Source organism: Mycteria americana, chromosome 1 (genome assembly GCF_035582795.1).
Source record: "Mycteria americana isolate JAX WOST 10 ecotype Jacksonville Zoo and Gardens chromosome 1, USCA_MyAme_1.0, whole genome shotgun sequence".
Lineage (NCBI taxonomy): Eukaryota > Metazoa > Chordata > Aves > Ciconiiformes > Ciconiidae > Mycteria > Mycteria americana.
The window spans coordinates 95166186-95188639 of NC_134365.1; the positions used below are offsets into that span (position 1 = coordinate 95166186).

General features: G+C 53.0%; 1 protein-coding gene across 8 annotated transcripts in view; it reads right to left on the reverse strand.

The window, feature by feature from the left end:
* BOC (BOC cell adhesion associated, oncogene regulated) overlaps nt 1-22454 on the reverse strand; it is a 56373-nt gene that overhangs the window by 15573 nt on the left and 18346 nt on the right. For all 8 annotated transcript variants that reach the window (XM_075513130.1, XM_075513112.1, XM_075513120.1 and 5 more), the window contains exons 2-4: nt 9504-9677; nt 8825-9103; nt 258-404 (exon numbers count right to left, since the gene is read on the reverse strand). In XM_075513130.1, coding sequence (XP_075369245.1) covers nt 258-404; nt 8825-9103; nt 9504-9588 — 511 coding nt within the window. In that variant the 5' untranslated portion in view covers nt 9589-9677. The remainder of the gene's footprint in view (nt 1-257; nt 405-8824; nt 9104-9503; nt 9678-22454) is intronic.

Sequence of the window (22454 nt, forward strand, 5' to 3'; positions counted from 1 at the left end):
CCCAATGAAGAGCGACGTGGTGCATCACCTAGTTCTACTTTCTTTCCTTTTCCACAGCTCGTGTTACACATGGCTCCCTAGTGCCAGGCAGCGGAGACATCAGGGAGACCTGGCAGAGACCCTAAACTAACCTGTGCTCAGACCGGCGGCGAAGGGACAACAAGGAGGCAGCAGGCAGAGAAAGCTACTGCTGGTAGGGAAGGGTAAAACAGGGTCCTGGGAGGGGACCTAGCGGGACAAACCTCTATGGCACTCACCTCGGGAGGCCTCTAGCCACTCCTGCTTCACGCTGTAGCGGACCTGAGCCTTGGGGTGACTTTCAGGCAGGTCGCAGGCGATCACGGCCGTGTTCCCTTCATCCACCTCGATCACATGCTGGCCATCGAACTTGAAATCTTTGAGATCTGCAGAGAGAGTGAATGACAGGGCATCTCAGTGGCTGGCTCAGCATCCTGGTGTCAGCTCATCCTCTCCCTGCAGACCCGGGGCTGTTTCATGGCGGTGCCAGCAGAGGACCGCTCTGTCCCCAGCAGCTAGGGAAACTGGCCTGGTTTCAGAGCTTTATTTTTTTTCTCCTCCTCCTTCCTACAAAATGGATAACTTAGAACACAGCTTCTGGAGAAACCGCCTGCTCCACAGCTGAGAAACTGGGTGTGAAAAATCCTGGCCTGGGAGTAAAAAATGAGCCAACTTACTGCAACACTGAAGGGCGGCCAAAAATGGTCCTTCTGCCGCCTGCTATTTCAAACACGGCTGCTGTCCTGCTACCAAGAAGCTAACTTTGTAGTCATAACTCAGAGAGCCCAGCCTACTTCAAGGGTGCACAGATGCTGACTGACACAGTGAGAGAAGGTGTGTGAGCACTGGACGCTCCCAAAGCTTCCCTGAGCTCCTCCAGTCCCTGAGCAATCAGTGTCTCTGCTCCGGGCACTCTTGCTCCCATCAAATATCTCACAGCCGAAGGCTGGTTAACCACGAGGCTTTTGCATGCCCGAGCAGTGCCCACGCCCCAATTCAAAGAACAGGGACTTGCAAGGAAAAGCAGCTCTTCCTCTACACGGCACAGCTGCCCCTTCCCTGAAGCAGCCGTGAAAACACCTCGTCCCAGCACGCGTCCCCCTGCGAGGCTGTGACAGGGGTTGCTCCCCCGACGGGGCTGATGCAGGCAGCAGGAGCAGAAGCACAGGGGCAGGGGGGAAGGGGCGCTTGACTTTTTGTTTTCTTTTCCCTGTTTTTCAAAGCAGGAGCAGAGGACTGAGGTGAAACCCTGTGGATCTGGCAGGGCAGGGAGTAAGCCATCCTGGCCCCGCCAAGCTTCCCGGAGATGAAACTGGTCCCCTCTCTCCCTGGGCACGATGGCAAATCTTTCTGGGGCGCTGCAAGCCCAAAGTTTGTCTCAGTCAGCCTGTGCTGAGAGGGAGAGGGTTTTGTGCCAGGAAAAAAGTCCCGCACATGCATTTTTACGGTGCTGTGCACCAGCCCAGGCGACCACTAGCGACAACTGCACGTCCCACAGCTGGTCACAAGTCACGTTGTCACATCAAGGCTCAAGCCGGCACATCTTTCCCGGGACCCGGCACTAACACACGTCTCCTGAGCAGCACGCCGCTAAACCCGGACGAGACCGCACTCCCTTTTCAAAACCCCACGCTAAGGCAGCGTGTCGCATCCCTCGCCATGGCACAGTGCGGCCACGCGCTGTCAGCAGCTCGCTCGCCCCTCAAAACCCATCCCGGGACGTGGCGCCCGCGACCTCGGGCAGTTTGGAGAGCTGGGGGAAAGCAGGAGGGCTGGCGGCGGGCGGACGGCAGGCAGCCTCCCTTGGCAGCCCCGGCCGGCAGAAAAATGTGTTTTTGTTCTCTGGGAAATGCAGCAGCTCTCCAAGAGCAAAAGACAACTCTGGCTCCAAGCTTCTCCCACCCACAGTCATGGAAAAGTGACATGAAATTTCTCAAGCAGACTTTCTGATTAAAGCAAGATCCTTTATGGAGTTTAAATAAAAACCAGCTCTCTTGGCAAGGCGGCGAGAAAGCCTCCCCGAGCGCGGTGCGGAGGGGCTGCCGGGCGGCTGCCGGGGGAGCCAGCGTTCCCGGGCCCAGATCTGAGGGAAAGGGAGGAGGTTGAAAAGAAAAGGGGAGGTTTTGCAATGTCATAAAAATGATTTGCAGTGAACATGCTTAATACTTCTGGAATTTCTTGGCATCGTTCAATTAAAAAAAATAATAATAAAAAGAAGGAATACGGGTGAACTTCAGAAATGTGATTAATCCTTTAAGACAAGCTGAGGAGGGGAGCCATGTTTCCACTGGGTATTAAAGCCAGATGAAGGTTAACTCTTAACTTGTGAAAAGCTGGCAGCGCCTCGCGCTCCTCCAACAACGAAAGTTACTGCTGGGGAGGGGAAGGGTGCTGGATATTTTCTCCTCTTTGCTTTTTATATTTGATCAAGGAATAAAATAGTAAGAGCCACAGAAATGGAAAGAGGTGGAGAAGAGGCAAGAGCCCAGTGTCTGCCTGCCCACATCACGCATATTTCTCTGATCAACAAAATATAAACGAGCATCAGGAAAATTAATGTGCGCCTTGGTGGTCTGGATTCATCACAGCCAAATTAAGATTTCGGAGCCAAGGCATAGGCTCCAGCAATGCTGGCAGGGATCTGCGCACACACACACACATGCACAGACCCCGAAGAGGAGAAGGGGCCCAGGAGCCCGGACGAAGAGCAGACCCACGGCCCCAGCACAGCGGAGCCCACCGGGGAGCACCACGCTCTTGGAGATGGAAAATGATGTCCCCTGTGCTGGGGGACCCCCGGGACAATCTTGTGCTGGGCGGATGTGGGGGTGCCTCATGTGCAGCCCCCCAGACAGCAGCTCAGCCCACTGCTCTCACAGCTGTGAGTGCTCCAGCCCCACGGAGGGGAGTGGGACCTCTGGCTCTTCCTGCCTTCCCCTCCCAGCCCGGCCGCAGGGGACGAGGGGCAAAGCTGTGGAAGAGGGGGAAAGGACAGAGGAAGGGGATTCTGCGGTGGCTGGGGGAGCAAGAACTGGGTGCCACCAGGGAAGTGGAGTGAAACTGGCAGGGGAGAGGGGAAAGACATCAGGTGGACACCGGGACAAACTATTTTCCAATATGCAAGTGGACGAGCTTCCTGCCAAACTACTCCCCTAAATTCCTGCTCCCACACAGCAAACAAGACTGTTTTATTTGCCAGTGGGTTTTGGCCATGGGCGGTCTCAACCGCCCTGTTCCCCGCTGGTAGGGGCACATACAGCTGTCCATTAACGCTGATGGGTCGGCTGGAGCTGGCAAGGGGTGGTTGGCGGTACCGCCGGCCGCGTGGTGGGGGCACTCCTTGTGCGTGGGACGAGCCCCCCCTCGCACATCCCTTTGCACTTGGCCCCAGCGCAGCAAAACAGAGGCTGCCACGCTGGGCTAGAACACACAGTTTCACCCTGGGGGCTTCAAATGAGCCCCCCCTGAGATGTGGGGAGCCATGCATGCCTCCCCCCACCAGGCAGCGCAGGGAGGGGTGGAGAAGCGGGTCAGCACCGGAGGGGATGCAGCGCACGCCCCTTCGGCTGCCCAGCCAGCAGCAGCTGTGCCCCATGTCTAACATGCAATTTGCACCCCAGGTCTAACTCCCGCCGCAGCTGGGAGAAACCACATCCCCTCTCCCCTGGCTGGGTTTTCCTTTTTATATCCCAGCGCCCGACGTGCCAGCCCATGTCCTTGTCCTTAAAAGACACGCTTGATCACAGGGAAGCAGCAAGTCCTCATCCACCAGCCACCGGCCGGGAGGTGCTGCAGACAGACAGACAGAGCACTGCCAACCCAGCCGTGCTGGGATAACAGGGCTTATTCCCCCCCCCCCCCCCTTTTTTTTTTTGTTTAGAAGAGAGTGCAACCAAAGGCCATTGCTTGTGTCCATCTGCACCCTGCTCCGAGGCACGATGGGGCGAGCTGGGGTGCGGGGAAGGTCAGCCCTGCAGCGAGCTGCGGCGCTGTCATCGGGGAGGGAAACCAGCTGAATCCCAGGGCTGGGGGCCAAGCAACGAGGCTGCCGAGACAGACCAGATTAAATGAATGGGAGACCATAAATAACTTCAGAGAAGAAGCAGTAGTAAATAAAATGCCGGCCCTCAAGGTGAAAGTCCTCACCACTGTAGGGAAGGGTGAGAGAAGGAAGGGAGGGACCCCAAGAAGGGGAATAGGCAGGGACAGGAGCCCCTCAGCCTGAGGGCAGGCATCTTCCACTAATCCCCTCTTGGCTGTCAGAGCAGCCTGGGATTATGGCTCTTGCTGCCCGGCCAGTCAGCACCGCAGAAGCCTGGGCACCGGTGCTGTCACCACCAGCCCCCTCCCGCCTCGCTGGGACAGACGCAGCCCCCCAGCCTCCCGCCTGCTCATGCACCCCCACGCGCATCCCCCCCGCTGTGCCCCAGCCCCACTCCCCCACGTCGCCGTGGGCCCGTCGCACAGCCCTCGTGCCACAGCTCCGCCAGCTCAAGAAACACCACCTGTGTTTTCCTTCTCTCCCCTCCTCACGCCACCTCTGCCCCTGGGGCCAGAGCCCCCCGTGCCTGCTCAGCAAATGCTTTTCCAACATGAAGCCGCCCCCTTCCCTCCCTCCCTCCCGCCATCGCCTCCGGGGAGCTGTCAGAGGAGAGGCCCAGCCGGAGGAAAATGAATGGGGCTGTCTTCAGAAAGCAGCTGCAAATTCCTGGGGGATGCCCAGCCCGACCCGGCGCAGGGTCACTGCCCAGGAGCGCCGCGCGTTGAGGCCCAGCTTCCCCCACGTGCTGCTGCAAAGCCGAGGGCTGCCCTCGCCGGCAGCGCCAACGGAGGGCCGTGGGGCAGTGAGCCTCCCTTGTCCCACAGCGTCCACGGGACGCAGGCGCTCCGCACTCCTCTCGTCCCTGACCGCGGGGGTACACTAGAACAGGTGGAGTCCCTGTGCTGCACCCCTCATCTATTTTTTTGTTTTGTTTTTAAATGTGATACCTATCCAGGTCAGGTTGGCTGTTGTGCTGCTTTTCCATGCGCACAGCTGAACGCTGGGAGTTGCATGGCTTTCACCACCTCTGCCCGCCGGCTTTGCTCCAGCCCGGCACTTCAGCTGCCTTGTGAGCTCCACCAAGGAGTCTCGACCTTCTAAGCCTTTTGCTGTTGCAGGACCAGTCCACAGTGCCACGTTCGTGCCCCTGGTGGATTTATCCGGCCCCACCAGAGCCCACTGCAGCCATACCTTTTCCATACAGCACCTCCACCCAGGAGAGGGGCTGGAGCAGGGCTTCTGGCATGATGGCAAATTTGCCACCTGCAAGGGGGCAGAGAAACTACCTTTCTCTTTCTTGCAGCTCTCAGCCATATGAAGGCTTAGAACCTGGCTTGGAAAACCAGGAATACCCCTGTCCCATCCATTCAAGCTGTCCCGGACTCCAGCCCATCACTGCCGGGCTAAAGGGCTGCCTCGGGGCCATGCGGGGCTGATCTTGTGCAGCACGCCAGGCCAGCAGTGATCAGCAGGTATCTATTTGCACTGATGTGCCATGGACTGCTAAGGCTGAGTGTGGGGTCATGGAGCACCAGGTCAGCTCTAACGGGACTCAAAAGTGCCCAAGTAATGCCTGAAGTGCTCCTCCTTTTGTTGCTTTAAGAAATCTTCCCCTTTCTGCAAATCCCTCCTCCTTCCACCCCTCAGCTATACAATAGCTATTTTATCTCTGCTGGAGGAATTAAATGCTAGTTTCAACCAGCCCTCTGAGCCAGGGAGAGCAGAGATGGACTCGGCGTTGCTGTGCCACAGATGGGAGAACGAGGTATCGGTCCCAAGGCTACGCCGTGGCTGCCAGCGCGGCAGTGATGGTTATCTGTTTGCTGACTGTCAGCAAAGTACAAGGAGGCCCTGAGGGACTGGGCATGCACAGCCTGGAGCACTGCGAGGGTGTTTCCTCCAAAGGAGGAGGATACAAAGGAGTGGAAATAGCCTAAAAGTTGGCCAGATGATGTTACCTACACCCCTCAAAACCTAGCAAGACACTTTTTCCAATGACTCCAGGTCCTCTTCCAAAATAAACCTAAAACCTTGAAAATATTTCCACCCGGCCCCACCCCGCTGCTTTCATTCACTTTCTAGTTTCACTCTCCCCCTGGCCCCCCAAAATAATTTTTGGATGGGGCTAAGACTTTCAGAGGGTTTTCTTTCAGCCCAGCAGGTGATCTGGAAGAGATGTATCAACTGCAATGCTGACCTGCCAGGGGCTTCCCTCTCCACTGCCAGGACCATGGTCCCCACTAAACCAGCTCAGAGCAAGGCCCATAGAGGAGGTCTGGAGCAGGAGTGAGAGCCCGTGGCACATCTGCTACCATAGCTTTCAAACTCAGTCCCACCACAGATCTGTGCCTTCTGTTATTTCAGACTATTGCAAAGCCACTGTTGCAAGCAGCCTCCAGCTCACAAACACGAAACTTGTTATTTGAACCCCTCCAGAAGGTTTCCCTCCTACACCTTCAGCCCCACTGTCTTTCCTGGGCTGCCCTCTGTCTCTCTTCACTCGTTGACTGCCAAGTCTTCCCCACCTGGGGGTTCTCTATTGCCGGAGGCCACCCGGGTGCGTGGGGCATGGCCTCTGCCACCCCCAACTCCCCCTGAGGACAAGGGACAGCAGCACAGGGGTGCTCCATGATGGATTAGTTGCTTGTTCATCCAATTTCTGGCTCCAGTTTTGTGCACTCCACTGAATGGTGCTCCTGACCTCCCCTCAGCAGTAGTGCCTTTGCCATGGCAGGGACCACAGCAATGGGCAAGTCCCTCTCTTTTGCACCCCCATCCCCAGCTGCAATCTGGTAGCCGAAGGTGATTTGGCTCCAGAGAGGGCTAACGGACTACTCAGTTGTGGCTTTGATTTGTCCTGATGGACATGGTAGGACCTTCTGGTGCTCTAGGACCTGTCTCCCATCCACCACTGATGCTAGACCAAAGCAGACAGATAGGTCAAACAGCCATGCTTTATCCCAGGAGACAGAGGTGGTGGTGGTGGGTTGGGGTGAGGGGAAAAAAAGAAGAGGGGATCAGCCTAAGAAGGAACCGATCAGGCTGAGGAGCTGTGCACACCCTGCTCTCCTAAATGCAAACCATGCCTTCGGTAATCCCATCCACCTCTCCCCTCCTCTCCTTCCCTCTATCAGGCCACCAGCGCACACAGCCCCCTTTCTGCTCTGGAATGTGTTCTCCGAAACTTAATCTCGGCACGGGGCTCAGGCCAAATCCCCCAACAGATTCGGCCCTGTGACAACCCCCTCCCACCCCGCTTCAGAGCTCAGCAACCCTCGCTTTCTCTTGCCTCTTCCTCCCACCCAGCCTGGCCTAAACATTTGACTCCTGATTAATTTATCAGTGACAAGCCAATAGCTTTTGGCTTGAAAGCAAAGCCAGCCCCCACTTTGCACAAACATCTTCACTTCTTCATTTTCTTAAGACAGCCCCAAACTCCCCCTTGCTGGGAAGACGGAGCCCTCTCCATGCCTGGGGGCTGTCACTGCCAGGGGATGGTGGTCTCCTATGCACGCGCTTCCTCCACCAAAAACTGCATGGGTCTCTGAGAAGATCAGACTCTCCGTTGCCTAAACACGGGTGGTCCACACAGAACCCCCCCATCTCCAAGCAGGTGTGGGCTGCCCTTTCTCAGATGCATCCAAATACAGCACTTTCTCATGTTTGAGCATAACATCTGGCCAAAACCAGGTGCCCATAAGAGAAGTTCCCCACTCTAAGACACTCCCTCCCATGCACACACATCTCCTTGGTCTGTTGCCAATGGCAGAGGGCAGGAGTGAGGAGCACGTAAGCTTAGAGATAGGAGCAAAGTCCCTCGCTCAGAGCTGTGGCTCAGAAACAAGGTGGGTCTTTGCTGCCATGCCACTGCCACCTCGTAGGAAGAGGACAAAGCCCTGGAAAGGGGGAGCATGCCCTCCCAGGACCAACGGCAGTGGTAACGAATACAGCCTCCTGCCCCTTAAGGACAAAAACCTTGTTACGAGTGCTTTTAGATACTCTGCTCTCCTGTAGCTGCTTCCTTCCAACTTCTTCACCTGCCTTACCAAATGAAGACAGCACAGCCTCTGCCTTCAACATCTCCATGCAACCATTCTCCCACACCTTGCCTTTTGGCAAGGACCTTCCCAATGGCGCACAGAGGGCTGCTTAATGCAGTTGCTCAGGAGTGCCTCCTCACCACAACCAGACCAACCTTTCCTTACTGTGAGCGTGGGGACTGGTACTTTGCTTATGATGAACCCAGGTGCAACACAAAAAAGCGCAGGACCCACCACAGCACGAGCAGGGCAAAGGACTTCACTTACTGTGGGTAAGGAAGGCAGCAAAACTTAGCACACACTGACCCAGCACTGGCGACAGCCCCACAGCAGCCTACGCAGCGGTTTGGCCATCAGCACCAGCAGGTACTTTTTGGTAACCTTGAGGTTACCAAGAAGTCAGCAACCAGATGGGGCAACATGACAGCCAGCAAACCAACCACGCACACAAACCCCATTGCTCAGTATTTCCTGCTCCTTGTGGTCTTACAATAACTGTCACTGCAGGACAGGTCTGCAGCCTACCATGCAGGAGGACTGCCTGGGTCATGGCTGGGCCACAACAGGACAGCCAGTCCACGATCAAAAACGCTACAAAGCGGCCTAAACCAAAGGAGCCCTCCCTTGATGCCCGCGTGAACAAATGAGTGTGGATGAGCGTCTCAAGATGCGTGAGTGATGGCCTGAGAAATGCAGCGGATGGCAGAGGACGAAAGTTACTCACTAGCTAATGTGACCACTGCGGGGACACTGGCTATGACTCCTTCGGGCACACGAGCAATGCACTGGTATCGCCCCACGGTGTGGTTGTTGAGAGCTGTGATGACAAGTTTCCCTCGCTCGATGTGGATACCCAGCACCTTGTCCGATCCAGCCAGCTCCTTCCCGTTCAGTCTCCAGGTGAGGTTAACTCTGGGGGGGTCCACCACACACCCAAGGCTGACTGGGGCCCCAAGCTTTTGGACAATGGAGGCAGGTTGTACTGTGACCTGCAGGGATTCACCTGCACAGAGGGAAAAAATGGGAATAAGAAAGCTCTGTAAGACTCAGCAAAAGAAAGGACGGAGGAAAAAACTGCAGTGCTGGTACATTTTGCATTCCCCATCACTTCCGCTTGTGCCGATCCCCACCTTCCCCTTAGCTGCAGACACCCCACACACCCACCCTAGTGCTTTGAGATGCACACCAGCCCCATTTCTTCTTGGCACCACTAGACAAAGATGTCCAACTCCGACTGTATCCGTTACCCTTTGGTGGAGTGTTTGAACCTAGATCTTTGGTCAAGGCTATTGAGGAAGCAGTGCAGAGAGAAAACCACTCTGTGCTTGAGGCATGGCTATGCTAACCAGCATCAAGGCAAAACATAAACGAAATGGAACAAATGGGTAAGAACAGAAACTCACTCAGTCTGGCAAAGCAGCTAGCGGCTGCAAGGATGAGGCAAGGGATGGGGGACATGGGTCTCTTCTTTCCACGTGTCATTGCCATCCCATGCGGTGTGTCCTGGGGCAGAGGCGCCCAGGGAAGGATCCCATAAGCTGCCTCAGGGAATGCAGTGGAGGTGCGGCTGCGGATTCCTGCGGATGACAAGAGACACGACGGATGAAACCCTCAGAATTCCCTCTGCTTTCCAGCCCTGCCTGGCTTCTCTACCAACATCCCTAAACTCCCAGGGATTCACTGAGCCGGTGGCCTGAGCAGGCTACAGGCACTGATGCAAGCACTGTTCTTCTCCAGCCTCTCCCCCAAGCATGGTTGTGAGCGTCTCAAGACATCCCATCCTCAGCCCTCGGTACAAATCTACATATGTGCACACAGACACATAACGCTCACTCCCCTTCCCCATTTCAGATTTGGCGCAGTGAACATCTGTACTGTGCCAGCAATGCACACCAGGCAATTTTCAGGAGCAAAACACAAACATTTCCAACACAGTGTCACTTGAGATATTCGCCAAGTGTTGCTGCCACTTCTTGGCCGTGTCTGGAATATATTCTAGCTTGAACACAAAAGTAAATGAGTAGATACGAGTCCTGAGCTATATGAAAACAGAGGTGATGCCACAGTTCCAGAGTGTCTTCCTGAGACACTAGCCATGTTGCTACTGGGCATACCTATGTTTCAATACAGATGGGACTGCTTAGGAGATGTAAAAGTTTCTCAGGGCATTTCTGCAAGGAATTATTCTAAAGTGGAAGGGACACTTTTTCAGGAGAAAAGAAATAGCCAGTTCTAAATTTGATTAAATTCAGTGCAGTGAGCTGAGGGCAGATTACACTAATTTGGCACAATATACCTTCATTCTAAACAAAGAGACCCAATCTATGGAAAGATTTCAGATTAACTGTTCTGCCTGAAACACGCTACCTATTTTGAGTTGAACTACCCTGTCTGGACAAACCACCAGGTTCCTATTCAAAAGCATCAACAATCTCCAAAAAACTTGAAGCCGAAGGCCACCCGTCACAACCCAGGTTGCTGTGAAGAAGCTGTTTTGGAGAGACTGTCATGAACAAACGCTAAAGCAGACAAGCCAGGTTAGGAGGATTAAAGGTCTAAGTGGCTGCACCAAGAGACACCTCAGATGTCAGACTGAATTCAGCTTCAACCAAGGGCAAAGGGCTGAAGTCAAAGACAGACTTCCCTCTATGGACACTGTAATGCAGCTACAGGATTTTGAGCACATTTCTAGCTGCAGCACTAAGAAGATGACCTGCGAGTCCCAAAGGCATTTCAGAATTGTTCCTGTGGCATGTCTACATTGGCAGGGGAGAAGCCCAAGACCAAACCAGCCACAGCAGCCAGCCCAAACAGCAGATATATTGCCTGCTCCCCCTGCAGATACACAACGAGCTCATTAGTCACAACCACCATCCTCAAGAACACCTGGACTCTGCAGAGCAGTATTTCCTACTCCTACCATGGTCACTGATTGACCCATCACCTGTTTGAGCATGTCCTTTCCATAACCATCTCAGTCAAAAAGAGGGGACAAGTCCCTTCAAGCATAACCTCCAAAATCAACCACTGTTGACACCACTAATTATGTGGTGTCAACAGTGATGCGTCACTAATTACACTCATCTGGAAAAGACTCTGAGTTAGTTTAGGCTTAAAAACCAGGTTTAGTTTGTACCTTGCACCATCAGGGTTGCTGGGGATAGAAGCCTTCCACCAACATAGAAGAAACATTTTGGGATAGGACTTAACATCTTGTTCCTCAGTGCTGGAAGCCTCCAGAGCAAAGCTGACTCATTTCTCCTATCTGGATGGGTTTGGCAGCAGGATGGAAAAATGTTGGATGGAAAAGAGTTGCTCCTTGGAGCCCATGCTGGGGGAGGGGGTAGGCAAAGACGTTCCCAACCAGACCTCCCTGCAGCTCTGCGTCGCACAGAGCCTCTGGCCAGAAGGGCAAAGCCAAAGGCGCAGAAATGCGTAACGGACCCTTCGTGAGCTAGGACCACCCAGGCACATCGATGCAATGACTAAACTGGCTGCCCCCAGGTCTGTAAAACGATGAAGGGCAATAGGTGGGGAGAAAAAAGGGGAGATAAAAAAAATCTGGCCACAGCACTGGGCAGATTGAACAGTACTGAGCAGAGACTGAGGAGAGAAGGTGTGTTGCAACAAGTGTATGGTACCTCCCCAAACCTCCAGGCAGAATATGAGCTCTAAATAGGGACATGTGGCCATTTCTTTCACAGCTGAGTGAAATACAAAAAGTAAATGGCCAGCATAAAAATAATGAGGAAAATGAATGAAAACATCAATTCCAAAAGAACTGTTAGGATACAGGGCCAGATTTCGAAATTCTCAGCTTCCACAATTGAAGCCAGATTTTCAAAAGCATTCAGTTCTTGACATGCTGAGCTCTCCTGAATAGGCAACCAACTTGTTTCGATGCCTAAATGGGAGCTGACCTCTTTTGAAAATGCTGCCCTTAAGCAGCCTGCAGTAGTGCAAAGCGAGGAACTTTATTAATCAGGCAGCTTTCAATCTGCCCGGCGTCCCTGCAAGCACCGCCAGAGCAAGCTGCAGCGGGAGAGGCGGCAGAGGTGGGGAACAGAGGAGGCCCCAGGTGCTCCAGTTGCCTTCCCAGAGGTGGCAGTCCCGGTTGCGCCAGGAGCCGCAGGGCTGCTGTGCCGGGAGCCACAGGGCTGCTGTGTGACGGCGTCTTGCTCTGCTGCCTCCTCTCCCCAAGAAAGGTATGCTACAAGATACCCCTGGTTGCTGACACCTCTGCAGCCACTGACACCACCAGCCTCAACAGCTCCTGCTTAATTGCTGTTTAGGAAAAGAAAGAGTTAAGTCACTTAAAGAGCTTTGAGGGGGGAGGGAAAACAAAAAAATATTTGTTTATTTATTTTTAATTCTTTCCTGCCAGGTTAAAATAACAATTTCCTGTCGGTGGAGCAAAGGCTCTAGGTCCCTTTCAGACAGCCCAGTAAATCAAAGGAGGGGCCATTAGGAGAACAAAATTAACGAGAGCTTCATCAGATATGGGGGGGGGGAGTGGGGGTGTAAAATCTGTCGGCTCGGCTTCCCGCCACACACCTAAGCCCACCGAGGCCTCTGCGCGCAGCTCCAGCTGTGCCGTGGAGATGGAGGGCACTGCAAAGGGAGAGGAGCAAGAAAGAAAAACCAGACGTGAAAGATATAAAAGAGAAGAAAGGCGCGCGCGTGTGCGGGGGTGGTGATAAAGCTGGAAAGGAAAAAGGGATCCGAATTAAGCGCAGGCAGCAGGAGAGGTGTTTGCTGATTAGAAACTGAAGGTTTTACTGAGGAAATGCTGCCCACAGCCCCAAGCCCCCTCCTGCTTAACAAGGGCCAGCCAAGCAGCCCTTGTTACTGCCACGCTGTCTGTGATTTACAAGGCTCCCAAATAGGAACCAGCCTCTGCCCCGACTCCGGGGCAGCATCCCCGCACCACACACCCCAGCTCCGTGGGCAGGCAGGGGGGTAAATGCAGAGGTGGAGTGGGAGATGGGGAAAACTTGCCGATACACGCGAGGGCAGTTTGGGGTTGTGGCAGGCGGCCGGACCCCGAGCCCCTCTTTGTGCAGGGGAGGAACGGCGGGAAGCGGAAAGGGCTGCTTCGCACTAAGGCAAAGGCTGCAGCAACTCAGGTCCAGCTGCCAGCTGGGGACACCCTGGGTGACTCTGGAGAATTCACTGCAGCTGGTCTCCGTTTCCGACGGGTCAAGTAGGGACAATGATACTCCCAGTTCTCTGTTTTATACATTGAGACTTATTAAGCTCTTCAGAAAAAGCAATGTCTTACACAGTACAGTGTGCCAATTTTACTTGTGATCATTAGTTTTTAATACAAGACAGTATTTTTTTGTTGTTGTTCCATAGAGTTTAAAGCACTGAAAAAAAAATATGTAAAAGACAGAAGAGCCACAGTATCGCTTTGCTTTACAAATGAGGGAACCTGAGGGCTAGAAGAGGAAGCCAACCTGGCCCAAGGTTATACAGTAAAGCAGTGTCAGGGCTGGAAATCAAAAGCTCTCTGACTGGGGACCTCCATCCCATCAGGCAAGCTGTTCTTGGATCTCAAATCTTTCGCATCCCGTCTGAAAAAAGCCATCATACAACTGTATAATCCTCTAGCTGAAAATATACTGTCCAGGTGACACACCTGAGCAGGTCAGCTGCAAAGTCCCCACATGATTCCTGGGCATGGACGGCAATCTGGGCACCTCTGTTTCTCCCAAAACCATCAAACAGTAACATCCCAGAGGGCAAAATTAACCTCCACCAACCCCCATCCCCACTCCAAAGTATTAAGTTCACACCATTAAGCTATACCTCCTCTCTCTGAAAGGTCTTGGAAAAGGAGAGGTTTGCAGCAGGAGAGATGCTCCCGCCCCACATAACAACATGGGCATCCAACAGGGAGAGGGGTGCGGATGCCGTAGGGAGAGGCAGGATCCTGAACGGGAAGTGGGGGGTGTCAGGAGGGGGCAGAGAGAGGCAGCATCCCACGTTACACCACCGTGTTTAAAGTCAAGGAGGCAGCACAGTGTATGTGCAAACAGGGATAAAAGCTTGCCTGCTTCCCTCTGTAGCACTGAAAGCTCCTGACTTCAGAGTGCATTAGCTCTGTTAACATAGCCCTTGATTAACTCTGTGAGGAGTTCCCCCCCCCCCTCCCTTTTTTAAAGTGATTAGGCAAAAAAAGACTCTCTTACTGGCTACTTGTGAGCTCAGCGAGTCCATCAAGAAGCCACAACAGAGAAAGCCTGGGATAAATTAATACTCATAGTTGGGAGAAGAAAAATATCCAGAGCAAAACCTGGCATGGCACCACCACCATGCAGATGAGCAAGCTCACCTGCAAACTACAAATCGTGCTTGGGCACTGGGTGACCCTAAAAAAGAACCACAGATTTTCTCCAAGCAAGTGCTGAGTAATTCAATGGCAATAGACACCTCTCTAAAAAATAAACTAAACTCGCAGGTAAAACAGCTCTTTTTCCTTGAACAGAACTGCTCATGCAAACCAAACCAGCAACGAACCACACAAAACATGCAGCGATCTTTGTGACTTTTTTTCGTCTTCCTCAAGACGAAGCTACTGTCCTGGGCAGCTCCTTTCCACAACAGTGTGCAGTATCACCAGGGAGGGGACTGGGCACGCTGGCTTTGAATTAGCAACAGGACGCAAAGTCTTCCCATCGCCCGTCTGACTTTTGCTCACACCCCTGAAGACCCAACGCCTGCAGTTTCTGGCACCTCTCCGTTCTATGGTTCCTCTGAAATGAGTGCCACTTTCCAGCAGGCATTGATCAGGCTGACTTCGCTGAGCCCCAGCAAACCCCTTCACGTTGGCATTTCATCAGCCAGCGAGCGTGAGGCCGCTTGAAGAACGAAATGCCACCCTCGTGCCGGCGACGGGCTCCCCTGTGTCACCACGGTGGTGGCACCGCAGCGAGTGCGGCTCGCCTCGAGCAACGGCTGCGGCACGGTGGTCCCAGGGTGGCTGGACCTGCCAGCCCGAGACAGCCCTGCTGCAGGCGGGCCAGGGATGCGAGGATGGCCTTGCCCCGCGGGATACACCTCCCTTTTTCCACAGCTACCAGGAGAGGAGCCCTGTGCTAAAACAGAGTATGCACGCCAGCTTTCGCTGCCCTTCGGCGTGCCCCGAAAACAGCTCCAGCCCTTGAAAAGACAAGGCTAAAGCATAAGAAAGAAAGAAAGAAAACCCGCGTCCTTTCTTCAATATCGTGCTCCCCCCATGCCCTAGACACTTAATTTCCCTCCTTCCCCCCCGGCTTCCCCCACCATTCTGAGTAAATTCAATTTGACAACCCTGCTAATTGGATAAACGCTGCTCCCTACGCTCCTTTAAGGCTGCCTGCTTTTCTCTCCTTGTTTTTGGAGGGCGATTGTGGCTGTTCTTTAACATGAATTCCATCTGCTTTATTTCTCCTCTGCCCATTCAAGACCCCTCCTGAATATGTATGAGGGGCTGCACCCCCCCACCCCCTTTCTCCTCCATCCCACCTCCCTCCCTCATCACCCCCCCGTCCCTCTCCCTGCCCTCTCCCATTGCCCAGGACAATAACCCCCCGAATGCCCCCTTCTCCCACCCCGGCCCTTTTTGCTTTAGATAAACACAGGCAGTGTCAAGTGGGGGGGGGGGGGGGGAAGGATGGGGTTCAACTGCCAGTCAAGCCTCGGGCCCTCAATGAAGCCCGGAGGCCTACCCTAATCTGCTGCATGCTTGCCATATGGGAGCTGTGTTGCCCTGGGAAACACTAACAGGCAGAACGGAGCTTAATAGAGTCCATATTCATTGTAATGCAGTGAAATGGCTCGAGGGACTATTGCCCCTTGGGTCTGTTTTCATTCTTCTGTTCCCCCTCTTTCTTTTCTCTCTCTCTCTTTTTTTTTTTTAATAAATTTTTTTCCTCCCCTCCTTCTCCCCCCTCCCCCCCCCCTTTTTTTTTTCTTTTTTTTTTTTTTTCTCTTTCTTCCTTTCAAAAGGACCAAGTCCCTGGAGAGCTCTAATCTGGAGAGGCTGGGGGCTCCCCGAAGGGCTGGCCGGCCGGCAGGGCAGGAGCGGGAAGGGGGAAGGGAGAGGATGGAGGTGGTTAGGGAGGTGAAGGAGAGGTGGAGGGCAAGAGGAAAGTAGCGACTAATAAGCATGCAGCCGGCCAGCTGTCAAGATGCTGACAATGCTGCTTCGGGTGCAAAGAGCCCGGCAGCCAGCGCTGGCATGGAGGCTGGCGCAGGGTCCTCCCGGGGAAGCGCTTGCCTCCCCTAAGTGCCTCCGTCCTTGTCTGCCGAACACGGCACAAGCGACAAAAAAAGAAAAAAAGAGAAGGGCGCAGATGGAGCGTGCTGCGCAGCCTCTTCAGAAACAAAGTGCACCTAGGAAACAGATGTTGTTGCTGCAACAAGCCCGGAGCTGCTGGCTGCTCTCTGGCTCCTTCTCCCAAGCACGCGAGGGGGGCAAGCAGCCCCGCGGCAGTCGCTGGAGCTGCCCCTGCGGCCGGGACAGGATGCCTCTCCAGTCAAAACCTTTCAGTCCAACCTCAGTCCCAACCTGGGAGAGCTGCCATAGCTTTAGACCAACTTTTCCTCCGCATTCCCCATCCTTCTCATCCTTGATCCACCTGTAGACTCTCCAGCCTCCCAGCTAACATCCTAACTTAAAGAGCTGAGGACTCTGAAAGGGACTGCACATCTGCAGCGCTTACCGAGGGGTGCAGGTCGTGCATCTGCAGGGTTGAACTTCAAATATCAGAGAATCGGCAGAATTGCTGGTATCGGGGTCCTGTGAGACCCTGACCAAGTGTACAGAGGGTTGCAGCTCAGCCTACTCTCATGCTAAAGTTGGTGTTGGGAGAAAGGGTCAGGATCCCCTCAGAAAACCACATCAATATAGCCACACACTTGTGGAGAGCAGTTACCTACTCTGGAGCATTTTCAGTTTGCCCCACGCCTGCTACAAACTCAGCTCACGGTGCAGCAAGGAAGTCTGACTTATCTGAGGCTTCGCGATGGGACAACATTGCATCTCTGTGGTGAGAAACACTGCAGAGGAGGCAGCAGGAAAGGGGTCACCCATTGACACAAGTGTGATGTGAAAACACACCTTTAAGTCTCAGAAGCAGGGAATTTACTGCACTGTATTACTTGCCTGAATCGTCCTCTCTCTTGCCATATGAAAACAATACCCGCTTTATCATTCACATCACAACTAAAGCCAGAGATCAGTGTCAATGCAGTCAGAGCTGCAGACAGATGCTGTACTAAACACAGAGTGAAAACCATCCCACCTCCGAGAGACTTCACACCACTGGCTAGAAGGGTTACTCACTTTAGGGTGTTTGATACAAGCAGTAACAAAATTTATCTATCTACGCCTTTTTCTATTTGGACAGAGAGGCAAAGGAGCTGGGAATAAGGGAGAGCATGCACCCGGGCAAGGAAAGCCCAGGGGATGGCTCTGCTGGGGGCTGATACTGTGGGACCCACAGGAGGGGTGGCGAGCACTGGGCGATGCTGCTGGCTCTGGTCCGGGCTTCGCCATGCCGAATCCCACACCAACGCAAGCCGAGTGTCAGGTTGTTCCCCTCCCTGTCAGCAACTGCAGTGGAGGAGAGCGCCGGGAGGGATGGGCAGTTCCCACCAGGAGCCGTCATCACGCAGGCACAGATGTGCCTGTGGCTAGTTTACATTAGTCAGGGCACTGCTTTTGTTTTTCCCTTCTCATCCTTTCCAAACAAAAAAACCCCAAAACTTGAAGTCTGAGGTTGAGGCTCTAATTGCTTCTTGGGTTACGGAGAGGTCAGAGAGGAGGCAGGCCTGGCAGACGCAGGGAAAGTGATGTTGGGCAAAAGCCCTGCGAGATACCAAAGGGAAGCGGGGAATAAAGGTGGCAGAAAGGAAAAGGCAGGAAAACTAGACTGAGATGAACAGGTCAAGAAAGAAGGGGAAATAGGGGAGCTGTGATTTTGGCTGATTTCCTTAAGCAGCATTTTTCCCCACTGCTCCAGGGGCTGGGCAGGCAAGCAGTGGGCAATGTCACGGCTTACCTGCCACATGTGAGCCCAGGCTCAAGCCCTTGCCATATCTTCCTCAGAGCAGGGGCTGTCCCCTGGGACCACCACATCTCAAGCAAATCTCTCTCTCCCAGCTGCCACTCTTCCACTTTGTTTAAACGTGGGTTGCTCATGATAGCAGGAAAATCACTCCTGTTCTCATTAGAAACTCCATCCTGCTCCAAGATAAAAGCTTAATCAACAGATGCCCTTCCACAGCATGCTCTAGTGCCCGTGAAACAGCATTTTTCCACAGGGAGAGCAGGATGCTCTCCTCCAAAGCTGCTTTTATTTGCTCAGCCCTGCTTCGCATTGCTTCCCCCAGCAGCTCTCAGGGAGCACACACACCCAGCCAGCCCTCACACCCGCAACCGCAGGACACCACCACGTCGACCAGAACAAGTATTTCGCCATCGATGTGGCAGCAATGCTATAAATCCCGCATCCTATGCTACCTATTAGCACCCTACAGCCTCTCTGCAGCTGGACCAGTGGTCAGGAACAGGCCCGGGGGAAGGAGGACCACAAATCACCGCAAAGGTGTGACATGAAGCTGCCCTGAAGAGACTGATCTCCATTTTATTGTCTCTGTCACGTGATGGGGTCAGGCTTGCAACAGGACAGACAATAAATATCACAGCGTCCATTCATGCTGGTAACCACCAGATGAAACACTCCTCTCTCTGAAAGCAGAATCTGTATAATATAAACCAAAGCACAGAGGAGTGGTATAACCAGACAAACACCACCGGTCAGCATCTGCATGAAGCGCTGCAGGAGTGCCCGGGGAGCAGGGAGCATTTCGGTGTGTCTGTGGGCTACAGCCACCTCTGAACCGGGTCTTGGAAGCTCTTGTTCACAGAGCAGATCACAAGTCAAAGAGACAGTGGCTACGACTGCTTTTTTGAGAGCAACCCACTTCTTTATATGCTTAAACATGCACCTAACCTTTAAGTACTAAATAAAAAAAAAATGTATCTTTGTCTAGGAACAATAGAAAAAAATCTTGTCCGTGTCCAATTAGGAACAATAATAGAGTGAAACAAACACACAAACAAAAAAAAAAACCCACCAAACCAGAAAAAACCCACAGAAACTGCCAGTGACACTGTTAAGCATTCCTTGGGGGAAGTTGCAAGGGATAAATTTTCCTGTTGGAGCAAAGACTTGGGTAGCTTTCCTAGCTTTTGAGCCTTCTTCCAGTGTGTATTTGAAGAGCAGGGGTGCCTACAAGAGTTGCAGTAAAAAAGTGACCAAACTTATATTAAATACAAGCCAGTGGCACAGCAGAAATACCTACTAAAACAACGCATCCAGAAGATCGTAACAGAGGACTTGATTCTGCCGCCTCCAAAATCAGCCTGATCTTTGCCATGACTTCAATGGGAGCAGGCCCAGAAACTGCATTAACAAGCGCAAGGCTAGTTTTAACACAGTTGACATCAAAATCCAGAAGAGCATACAAAAGAGACAGGACAAAGTACTTGCCAGTAACGTCAAAACAAAGTTTAATCCCCAGATGGCTGGCTTTAGAGCCATCCCCATCACCACCATAAAGAGAAACTGCCTTCTAGTTTGCACTCCTTTCAGCAATGACTTGCTGCTGGGATGCAAAAGAGCACAAGCCCATTTTTCTTGTCCTTTGAAGATAGTATTTAAAAGTTGGGGATTTTTTTTCCTCTTTTATAAATTTGGGAATAAATGGGCGTTTTTACTCTCCATAGCTGTCACTTAAATGCTTTTCACTAACAATAATCATTTTGGTTATGGGAGCAGGTCAAAAGCCTCTAGGACTCTCTGCTGGGGAAAATTTCCCCTGGAAGACATGTCACTACTCCAAAAATCATAAGAGGAAGCTTGAGGCCAGCAAAGCAAAGGGACAGAAATGACCGCCAATAGAAAATACTCCAGCCTGTGCCAAACGCCTAGATAGTACACAGATGGGCTGAGCCATGGCCCTCATTCGTGCTGCAACCAGCAGCCATCGTGCTGCTCCAAAATCCCATGGGGCCCACCTGGAGGTGAAAAATGATGGGGGACACACTCACAGCAAGGTCTCAGGATGGGTGACAGACTTCCCCTGCTCCAGAGATGAAGAGGAGATGGTCACATCTCTTGGGGTTTTTTTTAAAGATTGTGTCTGCACGTTATTTGCCCTGTTTATCATCCCAGCAATAAATACACCCCTCTGAAAATGATGATCCAGTTGAGGACAGCAACCCAAACGTGGGCAGGAGACAGAGCAAGACCTTGCATCACCCTGCAGAGATGCAGAGGGCTGGCACCTGGTTTCTCCCTCTCTGCAAGGGGATGCTCCATCACAAAAGGATGGGAAATGCGTTGCAGCAGCACCACGCTGACACCCCGGAGCCTGGGAAGGAAGGCTCACCTGCCCACGCCCCAGTCTGCCATTGGGACACACTGGTGAGAACCGTGGCCAGCACCTGCCCCGGTGTTTGACACGACCGCAGTACCAATGCCTGCGTTGATGGGGCACAACACAGACCTGTTGCTGGCTCCCCACTCTTCACCCTTGCCCGTTTACACTTGCACCCGCATTGGGACAGCAAGCGCGGAGCCGGAGGCACCTCCCCAGGCCCTTCACACAATAAGCACCAGCAGCAATTCCAGCTGCAAAGTTTGCTTTCCTTGACACACAGTTTACTTTCTCCATTCCCCCGCATCCCGCCCCTGCCACTTACCCCTCACTCCAAAAAGGCTCTCTCAAACAGGCTTAAGCTTTAAACAAATAAGGGCTTGGAAAACAGCAGCCTGCTCCTGTTTCCCTCCCCACCACCCCTTCTCTCCCCCCGCCGCCTCCACCTCTGAGCCGCGGTGCAAGCGGAGCTGGCGAGCGCCGCGCAGGCATAGAAAACAAACACGTGGAGCAGAGCCAGCTGTGAAGTCAGATTTGGCATAGGCTGTTTGCAAAAGGAATAAAAGCACATGGGAGAAGGGGGAAGGGGAGAAGGGGGGTAGGGCGGGGAGCCGGGGGTGCCCTGGCCTCAAGGGGAGAGCGTGGCTCCGTTACAAAGCCCTGGCACACGCCCACGGGAGGGTCTGTACATACGGGTGCTGATCCTGTGCCCTGTGTGGATGCGGAGGGAAGAGACAGGCCTAAAGCAACATTTCCAGAACTATTTGGCATCACGCTTCCCCCCTACCTTTCCTAGAGAGCCGGACTGTTTTTGCTTGCGCTTGCCCTCCCTCCCAGGCAAAATTAGTGCGTTCCGATGCAGCACATGAAAAATAAATACACTTTCACCTCCTGGAGCTTGCAATTCTCCCCCTCTCTTTCTGAGAGTTTCTTATCCCGCTTGCACACTATGCTCCAGGGCCCCACAGCGCAGGACACACTGACCCAACTTCCCCATCACCTCAGGTGAGATTACATACGTTGAGGGCACGCATTCACACTCATCCTCCTCACCATCATCTTTTTTTTTTTTTTAAATTTGTTTCTTCCCCCAACCTCAACTGTCCCTTTCTGGAAGGGTTTCAGACAAAATATCCCTCCTCTTACACCCAAGCTCCCAGAAGACATCAGCTCCGGTATTATTCTGCCCTCACCAGTCTGGTCTAGCCATGGGAATGGTACTTACATGCTTTAGGAACTGACCACCTATGGCCTTACATCAACACTGGATCCATGAAGGTTTTACTCCATCTCTCTCCTCTCCCAGTCATCTCCAAGTGAAATGAAACAGAAGCCCATACACTTTGACTGGTTTGGGGTAGAATCCAGCAATTTGACATGGTTTGCTTGTGGTTTCCACCCAAAACCATAAACCACCCCAGGTTTGCTTGGAAGGTCCTCAGCTGTGTTTGGAGGCGGTAAGAAAAGCAGCAGTGTCCTACCTGGTCTTGGACCTCATCCAAAACAGGCCAGCAGCTGGACACATTAACAGTCCAGGCTGACCACCCAACCACCTGCAGACATGTTTTCACCAGTCTCATTACCACCCCTGAAATACAGCAAGATCTTACCCCTCTCTGGGCCCACCGTGAGCACCTGTCCCTCAGCATCGCTCCAAACCACCAAATTGACAACAAGAGACAATATTTGGATATCGCTCTTCCTGTGAACTACATTATGGACCCCTGATTGCAGCCAAGGAAGGTAACTTACCTTGGAGAGATCTTGCAGTTGCCTTTTTGTTCTTGGGTGGAATTTACTGGGATGCCAAAAAAGCAATGGATCACTGCAAATAAAGCACTGCTCAAACCCAACCAACCCACTCTCATCTCTTTCCTTTTGGGGGCAAGTTAGGTATTGCAAGACAAAGAGGGATAGAAACT